The sequence below is a fragment of the Dreissena polymorpha genome, chromosome 14 (genome assembly GCF_020536995.1).
Source record: "Dreissena polymorpha isolate Duluth1 chromosome 14, UMN_Dpol_1.0, whole genome shotgun sequence".
NCBI classification, from domain to species: Eukaryota; Metazoa; Mollusca; class Bivalvia; order Myida; family Dreissenidae; genus Dreissena; species Dreissena polymorpha.
In genome coordinates this window covers 66425505-66437324 of record NC_068368.1, presented here as the reverse complement: position 1 = coordinate 66437324, position 11820 = coordinate 66425505, and the positions used below count along the sequence as shown (strand labels likewise).

Here is an 11820-nt window from a genome sequence, read left to right as displayed (position 1 = left end):
ATATAACAATAAGGTGTTGACTTGATCAAATCGGATACTTTCGAAACTAATCTTATTCGAGCAATGACAACAGGATATAGACAGGACATATTAGACCAGTTATGTTTAATATGGTTGTATTCGAAACAGTTATAACGAGTTGTAGAGAACAAGCTGTTTAATGGCGTCCTGTCTAGGTACCGATTTAAGACCGGGAAATAGAAACAGGAAACATTACAAACTGGCGGGAAAAATACTTAATTTAACGGAGAAAATAAAAAAAAACGCAAAAACTATTGAGAACTATTTGTCACAAAATAATTATACCCGTTAAATTGTGTATGAGGATTGTACATATAGCAATTGTCACAGTGTTTATGTTGCTTCAAATTCAAGTAAATAACAAAAAGAAAATATGCGACGTGTGGCAAACAATTTCGAGCTGCGAAGATATATCTTTATGTTCGTCGAAAACTGATACGTACAAGGGCTACGCGGCAGATTTCGTCCGTAATATATATCTGAATCACATAAATATCCATTTTAATTGTATTTAGACATGTTAATATATAAAACTATGTTTTTATCATTTAACTGATAAGTCCAAGTGAACTATAAAAGTAACTTTCAGAGTATTGTTTTGATGTCGCTTTTTTCAAGATGTTGTAACCGTGAACACGCACGTTAACCACGTACAAATGACAAGGAATCTAGTAAGTAAGAAAGGCATCTATTTATGCTAGGAAATCATTAAACCCAGCACCGGATGATCAATTCAATCTTATCTCTGCACATTTAAAGAAAGGTTAGATAAAGTGCGTTTGATTTGTGAAGTATACTTTTAGAATATGCAAAAGATAACATTTGTTTTAATAATATTGTATTCATTTACATGTCTTGGTACTTGTTCGTATTAAATTGCTTTAAAAGAAAAACGTTTTATAGTGACATGTTATTGCATTCAAACCATTTTTGTAAATCCATTCAGTTACATTGTACATGGTTGGGAATAATTGCTTTGCTTTCTTCAGTGCAAGGGAAATATAGTCGTGTAAACTAACGTTGGTAATCTCAAAGAGTAGTTGCGTCCCTTTTCTCTAGCACATTTTAACAAACCGTTGGTTTGTATTAATAAACTGCAGCAAACCAACTCAATAACCCGTGTATTCGCATTTGCCAAAGGACTGTTCACTCCCTGATCCTGAAGAATACTTTAAGCTACACAAGGAACTACGGATGATGCATGTGCAAGATGTGAATATCATAACAATGCCCTTACCTCCCGGATTTATACCATTTATGCCTAGTGGACTCTCCCATCCTTCTAAATTGGATCAATTTATTTCCAAAATCAGGGATGTCTAGTATATTAATTTCTGTATTTAGAATTGTTCTTACAGAAATTCCTTTAAGCAAACAGCATAGACCCTGATGAGATGCCGCATCATGCGGCATCTCATCTGGGTCTACGCTATTTGCCAAGGCCTTTTTTCTTGACGCTAGGCATACATGGGTTAAGTCATTGAAATTCTTTTGGTCATACATATGTTTATGATACTCTGTTGAAAAACTTAAAGTTTTGTGTTATCCTTACATTACCCTTTTAAGCCGACTTAGTTGTTTAAGCATCTTCCATTTAAGTACTTTCTTAGAAATCGCAGGATCAAGTTATATATGTACTTTGTACATAATTGTTTTAGAACGTCCAGTTGATGTGATCGGTCAACAGACACATTGTATCCTCACGTTACAGTTTTAAAGTATACCAAGTTTCTTAGAAGTATCTTATGTACATAACAGACGAAGTTCTTTAATCCCGTATGTTCAAACCGGTACAGGTCTTATACATGAACAGCATGTAATATATATGCATTTCTCATTTAATGAATGTATAGGCTAAATAATGTCCGGCCACGCGTTTATGCCCAGCACGCTAATTTTGAAAGGCTTCATATTACATGTACGCTTGATTGTTATAAAGATCAACTAGTTTTCTTATGAGTATAAACTCTCATGTGAATCCTATTAAAGAGGCTTTTCTGTTTACTGAATATTGAAATTGAATCCTTTTTAAGACCGTTTAGTGTGTAAGGAATGATTTACTTTTTTCTTGTAATCTTCACGTTTAAGTATAAAAACTAGTGAAAAATCAAATCATATTGTAGGAAGAATTTACGAATTCCCCATTTATGTTTTTCTCATGTAAAGTATTTTTCAAAGTGATGTTCCTTGTACTCACATGTCTTGAGAGGATGAAGAAGAGAACGATCACGTTTAACGACATTATTTTGTAGCAACTTTATCTTTACAAGTTGTTAATCACTCAAAAACATAAATGATTTCCTGATTGGTTGGTGACATTAAAAGAGTATGTGCTGAATATCGTAAACAAGTGTTCCGCTTTCTTCATCCATGAAATCGGTTTATATTCATATAATACTATCGAGACATTCATGAAAATTTGACAAGGTAAAAACAAATCTTGAAATAAAGTATTGAAATAAAGTTCTGATTATGGGAGTTAGTAGTTTGCTAAATATCTTTGAAACACATTTTAGTTAAACTTCATACATACATATTCAGATTTTATAACAAGATGTCGCCTGACATTTTGTATGAGGTAGGCATCAAGGTTTGTGTTCCTTAACTCGAGCACGAATTTACTTTTTGCAACGAAACTTTATGCTTAGTCGTCTTATAAACATAATCAAGACGTAGTTTCAAATAGCATTAAATGTATGTCATCACGACTACCTTCACTCAGTGCGAATGTATTTGAATGTAAACTAGCCAATGGTAGGCTGCTTGGTTAACATAACTGGAACCTAGTGGGCGAAGTATACCATTAAACACCTGTTACATGAAGGTAGCGCCCTAATAAATTAGTAAACTTGTATTTCGAACAACATTAAGGAACCATATTACGTGAGAAGATCACTCAATCAAATATGGGTTTGTATCTGGGTCACTGATTACAAAAATATTTCAATAACCTAAGGATATGACTATGATCAAATATATGAAATAAAGGGATGCTTCAAATAAATATGGTATATAGATGGCTCGGTTGGGTTTTGATTATTGTTTTAACGGGGTCGTTTGCAGAATTTTAAATGCAAATCACTGTTTTTGCTGAGGCTGAATTAATCCATTACGGTCTAAGGTTTTTCAATATAAAGGTAAAATATGTTTATTATGTTTCACATACATTGCGCTCAATACGATAGCAAAGTAACTCAAAATCGAAATGCGGAACACACATTTCTTACATTTAACCTCATTGTAATTCGTAAGCATAAAATGTACGCAATACACACTTAGAACTCCTCCTCGTAAAGCGAAATTATCGTAAAGCGAACTAACAGTATAAACCATTGACCTGATTTTTGTTGATTGGCTTAATGCTCACAAGACACGTAGCTACTCAGCTCACACATCGTTCATTCCACGAAAGCTAACTATTCATACATCGTAGTCATGACACAATGCACATATTATGCAAGCATTGCAATAATAACAGTATGTATGTGTTCTGTAGTGACTGCGGACTTAGCTTCAACATGGAAAAGTTGTAATTGTTATTGGGGGACATGGGAAGCTTGGTCTACATGCACCAAGTCTTGCGGAGGTGGGTATCAAAAAAGAATGCGTAAAGTTGGGGCAGATGATGTCCCCGAATGTGGCGTATTTGAAAATTGCGCATCTAACGACATGGGTTGGGATTACCAGGCATGTAACAGACAATGCTCACACGGCGGCACGTTCCAATCATCGAGTGGTTTCTTCTCCGGATTTTGTTCATGTGCAGCAGGTTTTCACGGCCCGTGTTGCGAAGAAGGTTATTCTGACAATATATTATTCGTATAGTATATTAAATGTGTATTTAAAAACGATGATAATATTTTCAAATGTATTGTATCATCAACGCGTTCAACTTGAGTATAAATAAGTATCGATATATACATTAAAAGGTTACAATTCACTTTCTTGGTTCTTTCGTTTGAGCTCACTTATATCGATTATTTTGAGCGTGACGTAAAAATCTATTAACGGTGATTTAAATTTTCTAAGCTCCGTGTGCATCAACAATTGTAAATAATTCACGCGAATCATATTTTGAGATAGTTATATGGTTACAGAGGTAACGTGCGGCAGCCCAGGACCAATCAGCCATGGTTCTTACATTGTAAAATCGTACAAGTACAATGGTAAGGTTGAATACAACTGTAACCCAGGATACACGTTCAGAGATCCATCGAAGAGCACTGTGCGCACATGTACAGGCTCGTATAGTGGATATTGGACCGGAAATGCCCCGGAATGTGCATGTATGTAGTTCCAAACCAAAACATAATGTGTCTGTTATATATTTTAGTACAGCCTCACTGTCATACACCGATACATGTAAACATAGCACAGTCTAACTAAGCATAGTTTTATTTTACTTTACTCGAAATATTGAGATATGCCTATTTACAAGAAAATAACAAAACATCAAGTGATTTCATTATATCAATTCAAACATATTATAAAAACAATATGTGTTTACCGTAAAACATAATAAAATTGCTCCGAAGAAATGCAATTACTGATCTTTACGATTTCATTAACTTATAAGTTTCATCAACAACGGATGGTGGTCATTGGTATTTATGTGTCAGTTGTAGACCAATGAAATTTAAGTCACTCACTGATACGAAATATCCTTTTTATTGTTAATTGTAGATGCTCTGTCCTGCAACAGCTATCCGTGCAAAAATGGGGCTACATGCACAAATCTACCGGGAGACTACAAATGCATGTGTCGTCACAATTGGTCGGGAAGAAACTGCGACATAGGTAAGCGGATGCATACGATGGATGAGACTTATGCGTCATTATAATATATATGTTACAAACTATTAAAATTATCAAATATATATATAAAAAAATAAATAAATAGTGTGATGTTTTATCTTACAATCTTCCATTCACTTAAAGTATTTAACACATTTACAATTGTCATCTTTTTGTATCATGTGTAAGATATTCAACCACCCGTGGTGACTGGATGTCCTAAGCACAAAACTACAAATGTGACATCCATGACAAGCAATCAAACCTGGACGGAACCCGTGTTCAAAGATCCACATGGCTTCAATGTAACGGTGTCTAAGAACTACCCACTCAGTAGTTACGAATTCCCGTGGGGCGTACATACGGTGCAGTACACAGCAGTGAAGCCGTCTAATGGCTTATCAGCCGAGTGCACTTTTGTAATTACAGTGAAACGTAAGCATGCATAATCGCCATACATTCGGGTATGCGTTGACAAAATGGTTAATTGATATTGGTAAATATTGTTCAACACAAGCTTATTTGATCAATTGCTTTGTTATCGAATTTATAATAAATTAGATTGAATGTTAAAGCTCAAAAGTAATTTAGTATAATTTACATCTTAATTTGTAGATGTTGATAATTTTGAAAACTGCGGTAAATTTTAAATGCGGATGTTTTTACTTTCTAATTAAAGTAGGCCCAAATTGTGTATACAGGTACAACAATGTCGTTCAGCAGACGATACATGTTTTAATGGACACGTTGATATTACTAACTAAACGCGGTGAACAACAACATATTAATGGCTTTCAAAACAGATAAAAAGACATTGTAACGAGCTTGTTCAGACATTTAATACAAACGTATCCAGATGTGGCATTTTTTACAGCCAATCCATGTCCAACTCTCAATCCACCAGAACACGGAATCGTGGTGTGTAATGGCTGGCACACCGACTACGCAAAAATATGCCACGTTTATTGCTTGAATGGCTTTACACTGCACCCTGGTTCCAAACGCAGCATTATCTACGTATGTTTGGCTACAGGTGAATGGAGCCCACAATCATACCCATTTAATTGTATCAAGACTGGTAAGTGTGTCATGCTTTTAGTCTTTATAGTATTGTATTGATTCGATTACTCATGTCTTTTAATTGTATATGACTTTCTATGAAGTGCTTTACACATACTACAGTACGATGCATTTATATGAACTGATGACAGTTATCAAATTGCATTTCTCAATTAAACTGCCTTGTCCAATATTTAAATAGTGCGGTAATAACAATTGTAATAATTTAAACCTGGCGATCAGCATATGATGAGTATTGTGTCTTTCAGGCGTTTTTGCAAACGATGTGGCCGAATCACTTCCAGCATTTACTTCCTGCTCCGTTTCTGATAATGCCGTTGCGAAACAGTACATACACGATTTAAAGCAGTCAGTGTTTCATTCGCTTTGTGATGGCTTCACAGCGGAGTGCAATGAAAGAAAGACTAAAATAAGATGTGGCTAACCATCAATCAGTCATAGAGTATATTAAAGTAAACTAACAACAGAACAATTTCCACCGATATTAGATCTAATTGTGTTTGCCTTTTTGGTCATGAACATATTTGTAACTTTTAGGTAATATATGTAGTGTGTGCAAAAATTAAACGTATGTACACAGCGGCTTCGTCATAAAAACACTCACTTGAAAGTCTGCACTTGAATTAAACGCATGCATTTCGTAATTATATTTCTTATATCCGACATTGACGAGTACTCGAATAACATGTAGTTATATCTAAACTAGAGAAAATTTAGTTGCTCTCCAACTGTGCCGCGAAACTGTAAATATAAAGTAATATGCAAAGAAAATACCGTTTTTATTTTCAATAAACATTATATAAATGTATGTATGTTTGTCTTGCCTTCCACCCACTTTTAAAAGTTATATTTAGTTCACGTGAAACTAATCAATTTTAAAATATCTGTTAATCACCAATGCGAAACATAATTATATAAGTTATAGTGTATACTCCAAGAAAATCCATAAACGACCCAATCGAAACTAAAACAGTTTGTTACTATGACAGACACAATAATACAATAATTTGAAAATGTTGTGTGGTATATTCAATTATTTTTATCATTTCAAACAACGTCACTTTTTTACAAAATAATTGCTATATTTTTGGATGAATCACACACATTGTTATAATTATTAAGTTATTAGAATTCATAAGACGTCGACACGAAGAAATATTGATACACCTCAAGTGTAACAGTAGCACTTACCTTTTCAATTGACTGCCTTTTAAGTTGTTCATTCTGTTTTGGTGAAATTATGTGACTATATAAAACAATTGACAATTGTACACAACTGAGTCTTTATAATCTAAACATCACCCGAACTTTTATCTAGCAGTGAGCCATCCATTTGAATACTTCGTACTTTTCATTGTTTTTCTAAATAAGGCGCCATGTTGTCTCATTGTTATTACATTTGGTAAATGACGTCATGTATCGTTCTAATTTCTTGGTCATTATATTTGGTCAGTTACGTTACTGACCAAGTTTGGTCACTGGTGCCCAGAATTCTGGTCATTAATGACCAGAATCTTGGTCACAGCCCAGAATCTTGGTCACTGACCAATTTTGGTCATCAGTATTGAACAATAAGTCAAACTAGTGGACAGTTGAGCTAAAGTCAAGATATAGAATAGACGAAATTCTTGTCGAAAGACAGTCATTTATTTTTCGAAGTAAATACCTTTAAGTCATAATCACATACGTTTTATAATAATAATCCATTGATATGAAGATTGTTTACTTGAAGTAACACTGCTTTTGGAAGCGTTTTTAACACTTTTATTGTACTATTTACATAAATTCTGAATGAACGCAGAACTGTCTGATTGTGCGTCGCATGTGTAAATCCGTGTAAACACGACCCTAGTATAATTTCATCGGGAAGCTGGCGGTTAGGAAAAACTTACATTGTGTCACTCTCTAACGTGTTATTTATTTCGATTATTGTCTTAGCACGAATAAATTATTGTTTAAACGTGTATTATCGACTTGTGTCATATATCAAAACGGATGGAACAAGCGTAACACTATATTAACAGCTATTTGAAAGCTGCAATTAATCAAGTAATTAAAACAGTATACCTCAATGCAGAGGTCCGTAACATTTTGGTGGAGCGGTGGGATTGAAGTTTTAAACTCAATCCAGCGATATGAATCCGACGCTTATCTACGTTTAAATTGAAAATTGTTTTTTTTTACAACGCTACCATTTGACACATACAATATTCACTTTTTCGGGTCAAACATCGGACCTGTTGTTACGCGCGTTCACACGAATTTAGGCAAACGAATTCGTTGTGAGAATATATTAATCGATAATCCTTTGAAACACGATGTAAAAGATATGTTGTTTTAAATAAACGTAATAGTAATTGCAAGACACAACGTGCAACCAGTGGGTTGAAAAGTGTTGTTTCGTACAATAGTTTATTACATTCGTATAAGCCAAATATGAGTAACCCGAGGGCGGTAGACAGTGAGGTAACCTTCCGCGACGGAAGTTTTTCGTCGTCTTGTGGCGATGAAGACACACTAGAGGCCAAACTGTACCCGACGATGGGGTACGTGCGCTACGTGAGGAAATGTCGATCACGGCGTCTGTCTTGCGTTATGTCCTCGCGGAGTTGAAACAGCTGAAGGAAGCAGGTCGGGGCGCCACAACATCGACTGCTTACAACGAGAACAACAACACATGTGTTTCTACGGTACACATGCGTGTGGGTGATCCGGGCTATGATCTACGCCGTGCGGGCGAGTGCCGGGATAATTTAAGAGTTGGTAACAGAAGGCCTGACGTGAGGGAGTCGCAGCCGGAACCATTAGCGCCGGATTTTCTTAGCAACGGCCTAACGATTGGTCGTAGTTATGATCGGCAAGTCGACAATGGACAGTCGCATGCGCAACCTGAGGTTTCAAATACCAGGTTCGAAAATGCCCCTGATAGATTCGAGTATCCGGCTCCTGTCTAAATAGAGGATCATCGTCCAAATCAGCAGCCAAGATTTCCAACTGTTAAGATGTCGTTATTTAGTGGAAAAGAGGACTGGTCGACTTGGCTTTCGCAATTTGAAGCGATTGCCAGAAGGCACCATTGGAACCAAGATGAAATGCTGGACCATTTGCTGCACAGACTGGAAGGTTTAGCAGCCCAGTTTGCATTTTTGCAACTTTCTCCAAACATGCTAAATGACTGTGCATCACTAGTGGAAGAACTAGACAGCCGTTTCCGGATCATTGAAACGCCACGCTCTTTTGCGTCAAAGTTCAGCCGGAGGTCACAACGACATGGTGAGACTCTCGAGGAGTATGCCGCTGAGTTGAAGCAACTTTATGAAAAGGTCCATGGCAGGAGAGACCACCGTACCAGGGACGAAGATCCTAGTTCGAGGGTTCCTAGATGGACTGAGAGATAATGACGTTAAATTCGAGGTAGAATTTAACAAAGAACCGCGAAATATTGATGAGGCGGTATATTACGCCGTGAACCTGATGGAGATCAGGGGTTCAAGAAGAACAGAAAGAGGGAACCGTTACAGCAATAGAAGATCTGAACGCGAAGACAGTGTTTATAGTGTTGTAGACGAAGAGAAAAGGGCGTTCACAATAAAAGGGGCCTATGGAATTACGACGCCAACGCATTCGCGTGTAAGAAACGATTCGGAAATCAAAAGCGAAGCAGCAACAGTTAAAGAGCTGCAAGCGAGAATAGAAAAGCTGGAGGCGGAGAAAAACTCTCCGCAAAGGAGAACCTTCAAAAGGGGTGTAACTTGCTTCAACTGACAACAGAAAGGTCACTTCGCTAGAGAATGCCTAAAGCAAGAGAAAAATAACGCATTTAACAAAGCAGTTAACGAAAATCAGAAACGGGGAGGGACCAGCCCTTGCGGCCAAAGGGAGGTCCATGTAGCTGATAAGGTGCTGAAGGGCCATAACGAAACCACAACAGCGACAGAGCCAGTGAGCAGGTGTAACAACAGGGACTATGGGGATGGTTTGAACATAGAAAGTACCGTTGAAGAGATCCCTGTTGTTTTTACAACTGACATTGGCGCCTCGAAAACGATTGTTTCTTCGAGGGTCTTCAATCGGCTTAGTGAGAGTTAGAAGCCAAACTTATCTGGTGCCATAAGTTTGCGGGGAGCTGGGGGTATGCCCATTAAGGTGATGGGTCGAGGAGCCTTCAGAATGCAGCTTGGACCAGTTGAGAAGCTTCAAGAAGCTATAGTAGTCGACATTGAAGATGACGTGCTGTTGGGATATGATGTGTTGGGGAACGCTAAGAGTCCAGCAGATATTATTTTGAGTCGTGGAATCATTTCTTTAGAAGGTCAAGAAATACCTTGTATAAAGAAAAGGCTGAGGCAAATGCGAAAAGTGACTGTTGCAGAGGAAGCATCAGTGCAAGAGAATTGTGGAGCAGTGGTAGAAGTGTACGTGGAAGGAGAATAGGCTGATTCTATTGACCGTGTAGCAAGTGTAGTTTCTGATAAAGAGAGGGAAGACGATACGACCGCTCTGATCATTAGAAGAATTGATATAAGGCATCAGCATGAAGGACATGCATCTGGTAAAGTGGGAGAAGTCAAACATACATCAACACCAACGATGCCGCCCCAGTTAAGCAATTGTATCATCGGGCACTTTTAACCTATTCTGACGTAGCTCGAAATGCAAAAGAAGTCAGTAAGAAGAAATGTGTGTGCCAGAAAAGAACTTTGCCTTGGGTTAAGCAGGCGGGTGCGAGAAAAGAAGAAATTCATCACAAATTGCGATGGTCGAACACTATCATTGCCTTACTCGATAAACGAACAGAGTGACTGTTCTTGTCATGATTATAATGGCAACGAAACAAGGATCAGTAGTGAAATGGTATCTCCGTTGATGCTAGATATCAATTTTGAATGTGACTGTGATCCAGGATGCTCTGATCGAGTACAGACGTCAGATCTTAGGCAATGCGTGCCACTTCATGCCTGAGGTATCAGACGGGCCATTCTACCAGAGGCATCAGACGATCCACTCCACACAGGATTTTTTATGGGACATTCTATCAGAGGCATCAGACGATCCACTCCACACAGGATGTCGTATGGGTAATTCTACCAGAGGCATCAGACGATCCACTCCACACAGGATGTCATATGGGCCATTCTACCAGAGGCATCAGCCGATCCACTCCACACAGGATGTCGTATGGGCCATTCTACAAGAGGCATCAGACGATTCACTCCACACAGGATGTTGTATGGGCCATTCTACCAGAGGCATCAGACGATCCACTCCACACAGGATGTCATTTGTGCTACTCTACCAGAGGTATAAGTCGATCCACTTCACACAGGATGTCGGACGAATCGATCCACCAAAGACATTGGACATCAATGTCTAGTTCTGGAAATAATATGTAAAAAACTGCAAAACATGTTTGCTTTGGTGAAAACATGAAATTGTAAATTTGTGTTACAAAGAACAGATACAGACATTGAATACGGATTTAAATAAACTGACATAATATGAACAATTACATACTTAAGGAACAGTTAGTACAGTTAAAAGTTATAAACTAAGCTATTAGTTAAATAGATTGAACAGTTATTGATGGGTATCTACAATGCAGTTAATTAGAACCTTGTCTATTTTTAATAATGACCTGTACGTGATCAATTAAGTTATGTGTAAGGCAGCAGGAGCTTTGCCTTATTAAGTGTGGGGGGGGGTAATGATACACCCCAGGTGTAACAGTTGCACTTACCTGTTCAATTGACTGCCTTTTAAGTTGTTCATTCTATTCTGGTGAAAGTATGTGACTATATAAAACAATTGACAAATGTACACAACTGAGTCTATTTAATCTAAACATCACCAGAACTTTTATCTAGCAGTGAGCCATCCATTTGAATACTTCGTACTTTTATTGTTTTTCTAAATAAGGCGCCATGT

General features: G+C 37.3%; 1 protein-coding gene across 1 annotated transcript; it reads left to right on the top strand.

Annotated features, from left to right (window-relative positions):
• The first annotated feature begins 3436 nt into the window (after positions 1 to 3436).
• LOC127858465 (neurogenic locus notch homolog protein 3-like) lies at positions 3437 to 6703 on the top strand. The gene is made up of 6 exons (XM_052395657.1): positions 3437 to 3817; positions 4119 to 4307; positions 4705 to 4818; positions 5005 to 5250; positions 5690 to 5893; positions 6144 to 6703. Exons 1-6 carry the CDS (start codon positions 3457 to 3459, stop codon positions 6317 to 6319), a joined length of 1290 nt encoding a protein of 429 aa, XP_052251617.1. The 5' UTR covers positions 3437 to 3456; the 3' UTR covers positions 6320 to 6703.
• The last annotated feature ends 5117 nt before the right edge of the window (positions 6704 to 11820 follow it).